The sequence below is a fragment of the Tachypleus tridentatus genome, chromosome 13 (assembly GCF_004210375.1).
Source record: "Tachypleus tridentatus isolate NWPU-2018 chromosome 13, ASM421037v1, whole genome shotgun sequence".
Taxonomy (NCBI): domain Eukaryota; kingdom Metazoa; phylum Arthropoda; class Merostomata; order Xiphosura; family Limulidae; genus Tachypleus; species Tachypleus tridentatus.
Window position 1 is genome coordinate 227,909,591 of NC_134837.1, and position 16,319 is coordinate 227,925,909.

Consider the following 16,319-nt stretch of genomic DNA (forward strand, 5'->3'; position numbering starts at 1 on the left):
ATAACTTGTTGATTTATATATTCAAAACTGTTTTAATGTATCCAATCCTCTTTAGTATCTTATTTCACTTTTGCTGTAAGTTTTGAGTGAGAAAAAATTTATTTTTAATATTCTCTGAAACAGTGATAAGTACAGGGCTTTTGATTGTAAATTGGCTTTTTTCTTCATGTCTAATAATTTAAGATAAAGGTTTTAACAGTTTTTGTAAAATGTTTTATTTTTTATTGATCACAGCAAAAATATGTAATTATTAACTTAATATTTCTAGGTTCATTTTGAAAGAGTGACTTTTATTGAACCAGTTTCTCGCTTCCTTACTATTGCCAATACAGGCCAGGTAAAACAATGTTTATTTCTTTTTAAATGTGGGTATTAACAATGATTATTCTGTTAATATGTTCTAGTGTGAAATGATTGAGAATTTTTGCTTGCATTTAAGAACCTGATTTTACATTAAATACTTACCTGCTTTTAAAAGAGTTTGATTAAAGTTTTAAATGTTTCTCTCTCTGCATAAGTAAAAATAAAATACAAGGAGAGTAAGAAGCTTGAACATTATACATATATGGGCATTTTAAATATTTATATATTTATTTTTCCAAACGTTTTAAGGTTCCTGTACAGTTTGAATTTATTAAGAAACTGAATGACACAAGGTATTGTAAAGATTGGCTCAACATCAAGCCATACATGTCTTTTATTATGCCAGGTAAGAAAATGAATGGAAATATGGATGTCGTATGATTGATCATCAATCAAAAAAGTTTAAAATATATATTTGCTGTGATTACTATTAGCAATATTTTGATGAATCTCTTCTTAACCCAGTGTTCAGGTTGCAACTTGAAATGTATAACTTTTGAAAGTTGTTATTTTCAATTTATGTGCAGTAATAAGAAAGAAAGCAAGAGGAGAGGAGATTGTATTGTATTTAATCTTTTGAAGTTATTAATATGTAAACATAGATACTATGTGGGTTAATCATTTGGAGTTTGACCTAATTCAGTTAAAAGATATTTATTTAAAATCCATGTTCACAGTATTAAATTAAGTAGAGAAATCACTAACTTGAGGAAGTTTACAGTGAGAATAAAGAATTGACTCAGAGATTGAGATGCAAAAACAAAAAACACTTTAATACAGAATATTTGACTATGTTGAGATTACTGAACCCATCTTGAACAGTTTCACTGTTAAAATTACTAAATTACTTAAATATTACCAGAAATTATCAATTAAAACATTAATTGAAAACTGCTCATACAAATATTATTTTAATTCATTAATATTAAACAGTATACATTCAACTTCTAACTACATCATTTGACTGAGAGATAAATAGCAATAATCAATCAGATGGAGCTTGAGCAGGAGATGTTAATGCTTTCTTGTAGACTAGATGTCTTCAATGTTGTTCTGGGCTAGTGCAAACTTAGATCAGGCAGAATCAATTTTCTTCAACCAGCTGCAGGTTGTTCAGCATCTTGATACAAATCAGGAGACTGTTATCCATAAAATATGCATTTTTATATAAATTTCTTTGGTAGTTTTACAATTCTCCAATTAGTGCACACATCTAACTTGCAATTTGATCTGTTAGTTAATTGGTTTAATTTTATCCACTTATCATAATTCTCAGAAATAAATCAAACTAATTCAATAATTGGTTATGGGTGAAGATGGTAAATTGACAGCCATGTATTTCTCTTTGTCCAAAGTTCTGTCCAGAGTCTCTGATTTCCTTGTAGTTTTGTCCAGTTTCAAATTAAGGTAATACAAAATTTATTATAGCTTTCTCTCTATTGTGGTGATGTCAGTTTATAGATAATGTAAACAGCTGATTTCCAATAGCATCTGGAATACATCTTAGTTTGTACTTGACATGTACATTTTCTTTCTTGGTCAAGCATCATCGTATAACATCTCATATGAATTAACTGTGTCCAACCTTCGATTATATTCCATATCTGTATGTCATACGTGGCATTTTATAAAATTATATTTATCATTTTTTGAAGAGTCATTTGAAAATAGTGTAAAATGTTTCAAAAATATAATAATTTCTTAGGAGTTTAAAATTCTCAAGAAATCAAATCAACTTACTTGTGGAATTTGTGTGTATGTATTCAAATAATAGGGAGCCTTGCCTCAAAATAATTGGTACTTAATTTGCTTGGTCTCTTCTTTCTGATTTGCTTTCTACTATCTGCTATTTGGTCTTATTTTTTGAAATTTCTGTTATGTAACAATTTGACTTTTCCTGTCAAGTAATTCATACACTCCATTCATTTTGGTCACATATGGTTACATTTACTTTCAAGGATAATTTTGAACCTGAATTTGTTATGATAGAGTAGTTTTCTTCATGAACCAAACTTTAGACAGGAAAAGATTAATAAAGAAAGCACTCTACCATGGTAGTAAGTTAACAAATTATTTTTGTAATATGGTGTATAAATAAACTTTGTACTTTTATCTTATTATAATATTGTATTATCCTAAATTTAATCTTTGTTCTATATATGTGCAGGTATCACATAACACATGGTAAATAAACCACTTCAGTTAATTTTGTTCTAGCTACCTTTGTCATTTGTTATTCTTCAGTAGTTAATAACTGTTCTGCCAAGGGATTTTGTTGCTGCAGGAATGTATGTTATGCAACAAGTTAGACAGAATGTATCCTATAATGCTAGGTGAGATTATATCTCAAGGTTATGACTTTTCTTATGTTTTACTACAGTTCAAGAACAATGATGTAGGTGGAGTATGTGTCCTGAGGATTTAGTGTTATTATGGATTACAGTAATACTTAATAGTAGGGATCAACAAGGTTTCCAAATAATTCACATGCTGAGAAACCACCTTATTGAGTTCCTAAGGAAAAAAATGACCATTTAGAGTATTGATTACAATATATTATGTACATATATACTAATAGTATGTTAAAAAATCATAAATATTTCTGGTATAACAATTAAAACATTTTGAAAACAGCAGCTTTTTCATCTACTAGTTACCAACCTGATCACATCAGACTGTCATTACAAGATTTCTCCAATTTGCTTGACTGGTCTGTGGGTATCATCTTTCAATATTCCAATAAATATATATACAGATTTTTTTTCATGAGTAAACATATGCACATTCTTAAATGCCTTTTCAATCCAATACAGTCCAAGAGATGGCACTACATATCAATGAATAGTTATTGAACAGTTTCTAAAGATAAGGTATATAATGTGTATACAGGTATAATATAAAAAGTAAATGAACAAGAGTACTAAAATATTTAATGAAAATCATTTTATAATCTGTCCAACTAGTATCCTATTTGTGTACTTTTTGTTTCAGCATTTATGTTTTGGATACTACTTATAGCAATTTTACAAATAATTAATCATTCAAACTTTCTATTAATTTTTTTTTTCTGTTTATGGATATTGAGTGTATGATATAGTGAGCTTTATCATTTCTCATGAGCTTAATCTTTCTTTTTCAGACTCAGTTGAAATCAGAAAATTCAGAATTATTTGCTAATATCTTTAGTTTTCTGATATTCTTTTGATCTATTCCATTACTCTAAGGTTTACTCTGTTTTATCTAGATACACAACAAACACAATGATACTTATTATAGAAGATATACTACAGTACTGTTTCAAAACATGTAGCATCTTTTCTACAATAAATATTAGTATGTTTGCAAATCAGTTGTTAATTTGCTAATGTATTAAAATGATGTGTTTCTTGAACAAGCACTTCACCAAGATTACATGTTCTTGACACTTGTTCATACACTGGTATTACATTGTAATAGTATATTAGTTTTATTGTAGACCTACTACATTTTATGAGTGTTTTGTTTTTTGTTTAATCTTCTTTAAAATTCAGTCTTGTTTCCAGTATAATTTCTTAATTGAAGACTTTTAGTATGAAGAAATATATTGTACTTTTTGATGTAGTGCAATATGACACTAGAATTGATTAACTATCCTGGACCAGAGGAGTGTTACTGATATCCCTTGATTTTAGTTTTGTTTTTTCATAGTAATACACCTTACCAAAGTGCATGAAACATTGAATAAATTTATAAAAAAATTGTCTAGTTTTGGTTGTAAAAGTTTTACATAATTTGATTTAGTTTTGCTGTAATTTCAAAATGTTATTGTAAGATTACTTTGAAGAAACAAAAACAAAAAAAAAAAATAAATTTTTTTTCATTTCAAGTTTTCATTGTTTCATTAAAATTTATCACAAAATTTCCATTTAATATACATATAGTCAGTCTCAATGAACATACAGTTTATTTCAGGGTGAATGATATTCATTAACATACTTCTTTTGATCCATTATTTTGCTAGTTATGTGGCTATAAATTTAAAAACAACAGTATTAGGATTTGTTGGTGACAAAATGGCTTTAGATCAGTACATTTGCTAACAACATTCTTAGTTAAGATAAATTTATAACTAATAAATATAGTATATTTTCAGTACAAATTATGTATGTGCATTGTTTCAGTGCAGTAAACTCAACAATAATGCTCAATAATTGAAGATTTGAGTTTTTTGTTACCTACCATACTCTTTAATCTTAACTGGACTTACTTGATATATTGTTATAGAAGAAAATTTCTGGAGATTTCAACCAGTTACAACATAATTCAAAGAAAACTTCCATGGTTTCTCAAACCTTTTTGGGTTTTCAGCTGCGTGATGAAGCTATAAAGTTGTCATCAACCTCCAGTTTCTTAAAATATAAATTATAAATGAAATTTCATAGTCAGGAAAGCTTAATATATATAATCAATTTTTATTCATCATGAGGTTTTAATTTTCTCATTGAGATGTTTGGGCTTTAACAAGTGCATGAATAGGGCTAATGACCCCTCAGTCTTTGTTCACCTCCTGTGCAGTGTTGTTGACCCCATGGTGACAATATTGAGCACTTTGGGAAATGCTGACCTAAAAGGAAGTTTATAGAATTTCTAGGTGTAAGGTTTGCTCATTAGTATTAGAAAGTTTTTAACAGATTCTGTTAAATGTGTCTACCAGAGTTACACTATTCACATTCCCATGAAACTCTAAGTTACATCTTTCACCATCTTATTGACCTTACAAAGGCATAAGTAATTTATAATCTGTTATATCCAGTGCTTTTTCAGCTTTTCTTTGTTGTTCAGATCATGTACTGTGACAACATGAGAGGCTGAGATCAAGGTATTGTAATAATATAACTTCAAACAAAGAAGGAAAATTATGAAAGAAACATGATGTAGCCTATTGTATTCCCAAGGGTCATTTGCTTTGTAATACATAAAAAATGATACTTTGGGATGGACAGAAAAGTTCTAACAATACTTTCTATAAGTGCAATCTTTTATAGGTAAGACTCCTCAGAGCTGTGCAAAATGTTAGTTTGAACACTTTTAAAATTTTTATTTGTGAATTACACAAAATGACAAAGTTTTAAACTATTTCCTAATGAGCAATTTTTAAAATAGAATAAGAGTTATTGTTTTTACTTAAATTTTGAAAATTGATGTGAAGGCATGCACATGAAAAGTGCTCTGTGTTCTGGAAAGGGTTAATTTGGGTATACTTTTTTTTCTCTATCACTTTGTGTTCAGGGTTTAATAGATTTTGTTGTTTAAGGATGAGGACTCAAACCAATATTTTTTGCTTATTGATTATTCATTTGCGTTAGTCTCTTTGAACAAATTAATTCATTACCTTAAGCTAGAATTTTATTTGTTGTGCATGATATTTTTAGACCAAAGGTTTTGAAGAGGTAACTTTCTGTTTCTTAGGTCTTTTCCAGGGAATTATGCTTGTCATTGTTTTTCACTGATCATGTATAAAGTTAATTATGTTTCTGAATTTATGGAATAGAACAAGCTCTTTAAATGAAAAGTTTCTTATTTTAGCCTTCAGATTGAACTGTGTTTTTATCATTACCTACATTTTGTTCTTGGGAATTTATAGTTTCAGGTGTGCACTATATGTTTTGGACTAGCAATTTCATCTCACCTTCTCACTAGACTTGTTGTGCCATCATATGTCTGAAAGATTGGATGGCTTTGGTTTCCTCTCAGAAACATGTACAGTTGGTCATACAATGGATGCTAAATATTCTCATCTCCATGGATTACATAGTATAGGAATTTAAATCCCACTTTCAATAAGTTCAGTAATAATATATGCTGATAATTTGTTAGGCTTCCAACTGAAGGTTCAATTTGTAAATCTGTTGGAAATTTCTCAGAAAAAGTATTTTTGTTGATACAATAGTTCTTTTGGTACCATCCATTTATAATTTATTTAGGTATAGCTAATCTTTATGTTTTGCTGTAAGATTTCACTTTGCAGAGGATAATTTGTAAAGGTTGTCTCAGACTTATGATGAATTATGATAATTCTAATTGAACAAGAAGGACCCCACTGACAAAACGCACATAAACAAATTAAATGAAAGCAAAATCGTTTTATTCTTGAGCACAAACTTTGGAAAAACATTATATAGTCCAGTCATAATGACATGAGCATTCTGGAAATTAAGGTGATGTTTATTGTAACATTATGTATACAACAGTTTTATGCAAAACAGAATAAAGCATGGCTTCAGTCTTGTGTAGCTTTGCCATGTGAATTATCAAAGGCATAAATTCATTGAAGCATGGAAACAGTAAGATTAATATGATAGTAGGTTCCAGTTTATGACATAATCAATTCCTGTAAGGATCACTAACCTCCTTTCACTATAACAGCAATTTTTTGACTTGAATGCTCTCTGTTAAATAATTTTTTCCTTGGCACTAGCCATGAAATTTGCACCTAACATCATGTGGGCAAATGAGCATGCAACAGTCCTCTACCAGCAGAAGTGCAACACACTTTCCAATTGCAGCTGATTTCCTCTATGTAGTTAAACCCAATCTCCACTACTTGATTTGATATAACAGTGTTGAGCAATCTAACATGCCTTTTTGATTTATTTAAGTTAAGCTTCATTGCTCTTTTTTTTGGAACATCAATTTTTAATTGCAGTTATAACAATTTTTACCTCTTTAGTTTGCATTTACTTAATATTTTTAGTTCTTCAATTCATTACTTTTTATGGTGTGCTATACCCACTTATCCACTGGTAATCAACCATGGTATTACATATTCTCATTTTTAAGTCATAGTCTTTACTGTTTCCAGTACTACTAGTGACAAAATACCATTTACATTGGCTTCAGGTTCAACATTTTTTACTGTAGACAACCAATTCTCTCCTTCACAAGAAATTTGAATTCAAAAAAAAGGATTTGGACAGACGTTTTCCTTCACATTCTTTTGTTGTGCAGGCTCATTATTGAACTGTTGTCATGCTGAGATTTTCCCCTTTTTAAACTTAATGTCAGAGGTAGGTTCAACTTTTGTCTTATGACACATCTCCTAACCTTTTCACTGAAGAACTGAATGCAGTTTTTTTTTTTTTTCATTCTCCTGATGAGCATTTTGCCAAATAGTTGCATAGCTCTTTCTTTTGTTTCTCATCAACAGTTGAATCCCATTCTGGTTAATCCACAGATTGATTTTCTCCTCCTCTTTCATGTTTTGACTCTAATCCCTCTATGCTTTTTTCATGGGATTAATTTTCCACCATTGTGTTATCTTCTCCATCATCTCTGTTATCTCCCTTCTGGTCCTCTTCCTTTCTGCTTGGTTTCCAGTTCGAGCCAGGTGGTTCAGAATCCTCTCTTTACATACACTATAGTTGTTCCTACTAAACAAGGCTTTTATTTTTATATTTTGTAGTTTGCATAAAGAAAGATTGGGGTTAGTCACTCATTCTAGTTTCTTCAGTTTTAACCTTTATATGGAGATTCTCCAGTTAACTGTGAAGTTTTACCTCTACCTTCAATGGACTTTTACTCCTGGTTCTTAGATAACAAAATTTGATGTATCTGATACCTCCACATCTCCGTTGCTCTCTTCCATGTGGAACATTTTTATCATTTTTGTGCCTTTCCTTTCATGCTCACTAGAGTCTCCTACATTTTTTTGCTGGATGTTTAGGTTTTTTACCCATTTTAATATACAAAGACCATGTTTCTACCTCACCATGAGGAGCATCCTTTTATTTTCCCACACAGTCCATCTCTTGCCCTTGGTGGTGTTACCAGTGATTATAGGGTGTTTTTGCCATTGGTTTCCCTGCCATGGATTCTTCCCTTCTTCCCTTCTTCCATATATCATTACTCCAACTTCTTTATCTGGTTGTTTAAACAAAGTTTCTTTTTTTCTAGTGTTGTCAATTCTTAAGCATCATTATCCTCTACCTTTTGTTGTTTTTTCCCATTTCCTTCATATCTTCAGCTCTTATATTATTGCCTTTTTGTTTCAGTCTGTTTGTATCTGCCATCCTCCTCATCACACACCCTTGCTAGTTTGGGTTCTCAGTGTCATCTTTAATGTCGTTTTATTTCCTGTTCCCTGTTTCACCCCTCAGTGGAGGCCTATTTCTTTCTCCTGTTGGCTTTTGTGCATCAGTAGCTGGAAGTGTTCACTCTAGATGTTGATTACCCCCTTGACTGCTACAGTTATGTTTTCTCTTATACTGATTATTTATTCATCCCTGGGACCTTTGCAGTTTGTAGTGGTAATTTTATCTTTATTCCTTTTTCCCTGCTCTTCATTCCCATTTCTATTCACATTCTGATCCAGATCAATTCCTGTGTCTGGTGTGACAGATTTACTATTTGCTTAAGTTACATTTATGTTTAGAAATGTACATAACTTGTGCTGCTAAATCTGTATTGTGAAATTCCTACCTGTTTACTAAAGTTGTAGAAGATTGTCAAATATAATAATCAACAATATATGTGTTTATGTAAACAGTAGTGTATTGTCAATATTGTTGTGCAGGCTGAAATTACAAGAAACTCTTGAACATTAAATTTTGAACATTACAGACCCGTTTAACATTGGATGTTAGTACATTTATGAAAATGTTGCACAACTTCAGTGGTGGAATTACTTCTTTATTTTGCTGGTGAAATAAGAGGAATACAGAGCTGGCTAGTTAAGTGAATTGAACCTACATTAATTCAAAATTATCTCATTGTGAACCCTCAATAAAACAGCAAGGAAGTTCGAGGCTGAAAAGAAGACTTTATATTGTTTGAAACTTTTACAAATTTTGTATACAGACACTATCTGTAATAACCATTACTGTAAATTGTATTATTGTTTCTATTTTAAAATGTGCTTGTATTAAAAAAGAAAAGTGTATCAATCGTTTGGGCAAATATTATAAATTGGATACATATTAACATGTATTTAACTTCTAAATCTTTATACACAATTTAAGTCAGTTTTATAAAGGCTATTTGAGATTGTAATACATAACACTAGTCAAATTTCTAAGATGTTATGTGGCTAACAGAACTCTATTCATGCTCTTGCATCAGATTGTTTATCCATCTCATTCATTTCATGTGTTCAACATCCTCTATGGATGGATTCATCAACTTATTTGTTATGCCCATATTTTCTTGTCTCCTGAATCCTGTTAACTCTTTCATGTATCCTCTCTCTCTGTCTTTGGTTGCTTATTTATGTTGTCTTTGTTTTGGGGGGGGGATCATTTAAGTAGTCATGTGGACCATTCTTCTCATGTGTGTATCTCTCTATTTCCATCACCTTGCACTTTCTTTCTTGACCAGATATCATCTTCATCCTGTTATTCCTATACTCTTTGGTTTATATATGAGTGAATAAATGATTTTTGTTAATGCTTTCTTTTCACTGGCCTTTTTTAGCACATTATTTGGATCTCACTCTGTGGTGAATGGTGTCTGTCCTAGTGTAATGTTTCCTATAATCTGCACTGTATAAACTAATAGCTCTATAACACTCGTTGATGCGATGAAGTGTTCCACAAGACTACTTGCAGGTTCATCTTTATGGTATGTTCCTTTATAAATGTGTTCATACTGAATCGTACACTCATGGACTAACATAAGTATAGAGGAATTGCACCCATCTCTGATGTTTCTTGGATTGACAGAATCAGGAACATACTATTTAGTAGTGAATGTAAAAAAGTTTTCCACAGTAGTGTCATCATTTTGGAGTAGAATCTTTGTTTCTTGATACTCCTTAGTTTCATGTCTTCTTTTGTTTCCTATTTGAGAAAAGGATGCTGCAGTTTCTGCCAACTTATGGGCTTATTTCATGTTTATCATTTCAACTGCACCGATTTCCCAGAGTAACCAATAGGAACCTCAGATTGATAGGTTTTCACAGAAAATATATTAGAGAGTGAACCTTAATCTTGGCTGAGTTTGAAGAGAAAAAAAACGAATGAACACAATTTACCACACATTGAAGTAGTCTTTGGTTAAAACAAACATAATCAAAGACATATCTTGTAGCATCTTTACTGCGGATATCTCAGACAATGACTATTATTTAACTAAATCAGTATCAATGTTAACATGTCATATCATTCATCGTCTGTGCCAAACTGAGAACATGACCTTGTGTATGTAAAACAACAAATGATGGTCATTCTCACTACAAAATAAGGAATGTTGTATCTTTGAGGTATTACCTGATTTGCTAGCAAAAATAAATAGCATTGACTATTTCTATACAGTATGCTCTACTTTACAGAAATCTTTCCCAGAAGAAAGTGCATGAAAAAGTGTAGTTGAGTGACTCAACACAGTAGGTAACTAGGTTGAGATGAATCTAGGGATATATCTAATTTACATTCTATATTAAGACCTACATACATAATATTTAGAGAAAATTTAAATAACAGGGGTAGGAAACATTAGTATACCACACTTTTCTTCTCTCTTTTATCTTCAAATTTACTCATATTTAAAAATCAATTACAACACATTTCATATTGATCAAGAAGTCAGTGTAACTTATTCTCAACCTTTGCAAAACAATAAATAAATCAATAGAATGGAAAAACACCACTTTCAAAACAAAATACAATAATTTGGAACAGAACCTTTTTACTTTCATGACCTGCTGATTCATTCTTTAAAATTACATTTTATGATTATTTTGTTGGTATATGAGAAATGATGAAATTTAATATATTTTTTATCATTACAGGGGAGAAATGTGATGTTGAGTTAGAAGTGTATGTTGATAAACGAACAGCATTCAAGTTGAACTCCAAGCAAGATACTCTAGATGATATCCTTGTGTTACACCTAGAAGGTGGAAAAGATCTTTTTATATCCTTTTGGGCAACTTCTTACAACTTATTTATATTAGTTTATACTTTAAGTTTTGGTTTGTGATCCAAACTGTGTTCACTGCATTTCATTCAAATTAAATAACTTTATTTCAGTTTGCATATCTCAGTAAACTATTATGCATGACATTGTACCTGAAAAAGGTGAGAAATTTCTTAAAAATAACTATATTAATTAGTTAAAAAGTAGCATTATCCTGTTCAAAGAAATTAATGCTGTTTTGTGTAAGTGGAGAAAACCATTAACCTTGGTTTGAAGAGTATTTTTATTGCATTTCTTACACTGAGCATAAACGTTTTTAAAAATATCATTTTTTTTATATTTGTGGTTTACATACTCAGTTTTATCATTTCTACTTTGATATATTTTTTGTCAGTTGTTCTGTGCATTCTAACTTACTAGATGCTTCTTCTGATTTTCTGGAGAGTAATGACTCACTTTTTTTAGATTGTTTCACTCTAAAGGATTGTATTTTTGCCATTACCTATATTATGTGCTGATCTTTCAGTCCTTAACCATGCTTCATTTAATTTTTTTAGGTTGTTTTATCATAGTCAGTGGTATTAAATGTTGCAATTATTTTTTGTTCTCATTTCATATTGGATTAGCTTTGCACTTAGTTAAAATAAAAGTGTATGAATTATCTGTTTTCTCAAATGTGACTTACTTTTGTACTTTAAATGTGAGGCACCTAATTATTTTCAAGTAATAGTAGTTTTTATGGGAGTTTCTAAAGACACTAAAACTACTCCTTGGCAACATGTAGTTACGTGATCCACAAACTATGAAGTCTCAATCCTCATGCTTCCTGTCTTGCCTTGTATAATGCCAGTCCTTTAGATGTATGTATAGACAATTAAGTACAATAACGTAAATTTCAAAATGCCCTAAGTATATGAAATACAAAGTAATAAATTTTATCATCCCCTGATGGGTGTGCACCCACAATCTATAATTTTAATTGAGCTTTATAACATACATATGTATATATATAACCATTAGAAAGAGCTAATTTTGTACCATAACCAAATAATGGTTACTTTGAAATTGGTACTCAGCTGTTGTTATTGTGCAGAAGTAACTGCCTATAGGGCTGCTTGGTCTTTGATAACACAGTTTTTCTTATTTAAATATGTTATAGATAGAGAGACAATTAAACTGTATTTAGGTTTTACTTTTATATCTTAGTTAATTATCTATTATTCATGTTTGTACATTTTGTCTATTTCTTAATTTGAAACAATTCCATACACTGTATACTGATGATGTCTGCAGTTAGTGATATGGTAAAGAAAATGAAAAATATAAACATTTACCTTTGATAGTAATTTATGAGGTTTTATAGAATGCAAATGAAATATGACGCTATAAGATGAATTTTTTTTTTTCTAAAATGTATCTGCAGACACTATAGACATAGCTATTTTTAGATCTCCAGGGTTTCCACTCGTTGCCCATCTAAAGGTTGAGGTATCCTGCTCCAGCCTTTTATACCACACTCCAATGCTTTGGGCAAATTTTAACTCCACCAACTTTGATGCACTTTCTATATAGGTACTATATATATGCACCTCATCCCAAATGTGTAACTACTTTTTACTTGACAAAGCATTTAGCACAAGTTTCTATAAACAGAAGTGTTGTGAGTATTTACATTGTGAATTTGAATGCAGTTGGCAGTTCTGCAGTTATCTTTTAATTTGCATTTATATATTACCTAACCACAAGAAAAAACAAAAAACATACATATCAGTTGCTATGAATTCCTGAGTTAATGTTTCTGCTACAGAGGTCAACCACACCTTCCACCTCTACTGTCTGGTGTTTGTTACAGCCAAAGGAGTAGTCTCTCAGTCAAAGCTGTCTGTGATATGATTCATGATGAGATGGAGACATGGCAGACTTTTCTGGGAGGTTCTGAGGTGGCTTTTGCAAATGAGCTGGAAAAAACTAGTGAAAACTTTTGCAAATGAGCTGGAAACAACTAGTGAAAATTAAGACTCTCTTTGGTTCCTTCTTTTACTATGTTAACCTCAATAAAGGATCTTTTTGATCAGCTACCTCCAGCTTTTTTTCTTTAGTTGATTACTCAGATTCTTGAAGTTTTAGGGGTTTCTCCTACTGCATTTGACTTCACTCCTTCCTTGTCAGCAGAAAGAATGACAAGTGTCTGCTTGGATTTTTCTCCCGATATTTCTGTTCATGTTGGGAGATTTGTCACTCATTTAAACAATGGAATAGCTATGCCTTGTCCCCCTAGCTTATCACCACCAGGAGGAGACCTGTTTAGATCCTCAGTGGATGGACTTCCATTTGAACCTGTGGGGTTCTAGATTGGAACAATCACAGTTTTCTCAAATTTGTCTTATTCTCATGATTGCCCTGAAGTATTTATCCTCAATCCAACTTTTGTCTAAAGCCTATCAACATTCTCCTCAGCAATTTGAAGAGGAGTTGGGGATTTTATTGATGCATACCTCAGTCAGATTGTCTTTTTTCATTCTTTCTTTCTTTTCCTAACTGGTTTGTTGTAGGCATCTATTAAATAGAAACACTTCAGAATTGTTTGTGTACCATCTTTTGCCCTTTTGTAATTATGGTAAGCTCCTTTTATCCATCCTGCATTATTTACTGGAGTTCCAGAGACATTAGAATCCTGAATTAATATAGCCTGTTTACATTCTTTATCATCATTAGCTTCTTGCCTTTCTGATTCTGATTTGGAAATATTGGCCCATCCTGTTTCCTGACTCCCTCCTTTGATGCCCAGGTCTGTTGGTTCCCATAATAGGGTCCATCTGTGTACTTGCAGATCTTTAATTTGAGTGGACCGACAACAAGAGTTGGTGACTATCCTAAGTATGGTAGAGCAGTGGGAGCACAATTACATCACTTTCTGGACATCTGGAGCTCTTTCACCAGGGATCCATGGGTACTTCATGTTCTTGTTTCAGGTTTAGCCATTCAGTTTACATCACCTCTACCATAGTCTGTTCAACCTGTTGCCTTTTCATCTTCAACAGATGCACAGTGAGCAGAACTTCATTTTCAGGCCATAAGGGAGTTGTTAACCAAAAAGGCAGTAGTGAGGGCTGATCCCATTTATTTAACAGGAGATTAGCATCCAATCATTGATCTATCTCAACCAAATTTTTGGTTCTTCTCACTTTACAATGGAATCTTTTCTCCATCTACAATGACTCTTTGTATGAGGGCTCTGGATAGCCAAGTTTGATGCTATCAGTGCTTATCTCCATTTCCCATAACACAATCTTTTCTGGTTTCTCTGGTTTGTGCAAAAGAAACAGGTGCTACCATTCTTGGCTATATCTTTTGGTCTTGCATCAGCATCTTATGTCCTCTCCAGAATTGTTTGAGCTTTTTCTCATCATCTGCATTCCTTTGTCCTGTACATGCATAGTTTAATGAACAGCTACCTTATGGCTCCATCCCATAAGTTAGCAGAACAATACTTTCATATTTTCTTTTCAGAAGCCACAAAAGAAGACTTCTTATTCAAATTGAATAAATATTTTTTGTCACTGATGCAATATCTCATTCATTTGGGTGTGTTTTTCAATACTTGCTTAAGTTGCACTTAACCAACCCCTATCAGGCTTTTAATTCTTTCTCCTTCTCCAACTATGTGGATGGTTCCCTCTCTTTTGGGGATGTGGGCATCACTTGAGGCTCTTATTCCTTTGGGATGATCATATATGGGGTCCCTGCAGTGGTCACTGTACAACCAGTGGATCATGTATTCTGATCCTTTTGATCATGCTATCTCATTACTCAGGAGCAACGTAATTGTTTGCAAATAATGGTTGGATCAGAGCAACATTATTATTGGGATACTCATTCCACTACCTTGTCCCAAGATTCATCTGTTCCCAGATGCATCCTTTCAGGGATGGGGAGCTTATATTCAAGGTCAGAAGTTCCAGGATACATGGACAGAAGATGAGTCTACCCTCCATTTCAACATTCTCAAACTTTTTGCAGTACATCAAGCAATGGTTCAAGTCTGTCTCTCTTGAAGGGAAAAATTATCATGATGCATTACTACTATTTTCAGATTTCTCACCAAGGAGGCACATATTCTCAAGACCTTTCTTTATATTCCTTAGGTGTATCCTAGTGGGCTCATTTCCATTGTATCAGTCTTTTAGCATGTCATGTTCTAGGAATAGTGAATTTAATTGCAGATCACTTGTCTTAACTCAACCAGATTATTCCAACAGAAAGGATGTTACCTCACAACATTTTTTGGTAGATTTTCTCTTATTTCATGTTTTCAACAATTAATGTCTTGATGACTCATTGAAATTCTCAATTGCAGTTGTTTTGGTTTCCCCTACATCATCTTCAAGCATTAGCAGTAGAAGCATTCAATCTGGACTGGAATGGTTTACATCTATATGCCTTTCTCCTGATTCAGCTATTGTCCAGCTTATGACTATGGTTCATTCTACTCCTTGTCAAGTAGGTTTAGTTGCACCTTATTGGCCAGCTCAAGCATGATTTATGCTTCTTCACTGTATGCAGGAATGTCCAACTCTACATTTTCCACATTGGCAATCTCAGTTTATGCAACATTGATCATACATTCTCTACCTAGATGTTCCAAAATTCAATCTTCATGTTTGAAAGTTATGCAATCCTTTCCTCAACATAAGGGTTTAACTTTTAAAGTTTCTCTGTATTTAACTAAATCTCTCCACAGGCCCACCACAGTCATTTATCAATTAATATAGAACGTTTATTATCAGTGGTGCATTAAAAGGAATTTAAACCCTTTAATCCAAAAGTATCTACCATATCCTGTTTTCTAACTTGGGTATTTGAAGAGGATCTTACTTCATCTACAGAGGCTTTATATAAAGCATCCGTAACTGCTATTGTTAGGTATTCTAAATATCAGAATGATTTTGAATCCTCAGTTCTCTCATTTCTACTAAAATCTTTTGTATTGGTTCAAATGACTTTTTCTGTTATTGAATTGGAATTTTACAGCTGTTTTACATGCATTGTCTCATTATTCTTTTCAG

General features: G+C 32.0%; 1 protein-coding gene across 9 annotated transcripts in view; it reads left to right on the forward strand.

Annotated features, from left to right (window-relative positions):
• Ocrl (Oculocerebrorenal syndrome of Lowe) overlaps positions 1-16,319 on the forward strand; it is a 162,724-nt gene that overhangs the window by 124,339 nt on the left and 22,066 nt on the right. For all 9 annotated transcript variants that reach the window (XR_013021788.1, XM_076483029.1, XM_076483033.1 and 6 more), the window contains 3 exons: positions 269-337; positions 613-709; positions 11,126-11,255. Coding sequence is in view for 8 of the 9 variants with exons in the window: in XM_076483029.1 (XP_076339144.1) it covers positions 269-337; positions 613-709; positions 11,126-11,255 (296 nt within the window). In the remaining variant the exon portion in view is untranslated. The remainder of the gene's footprint in view (positions 1-268; positions 338-612; positions 710-11,125; positions 11,256-16,319) is intronic.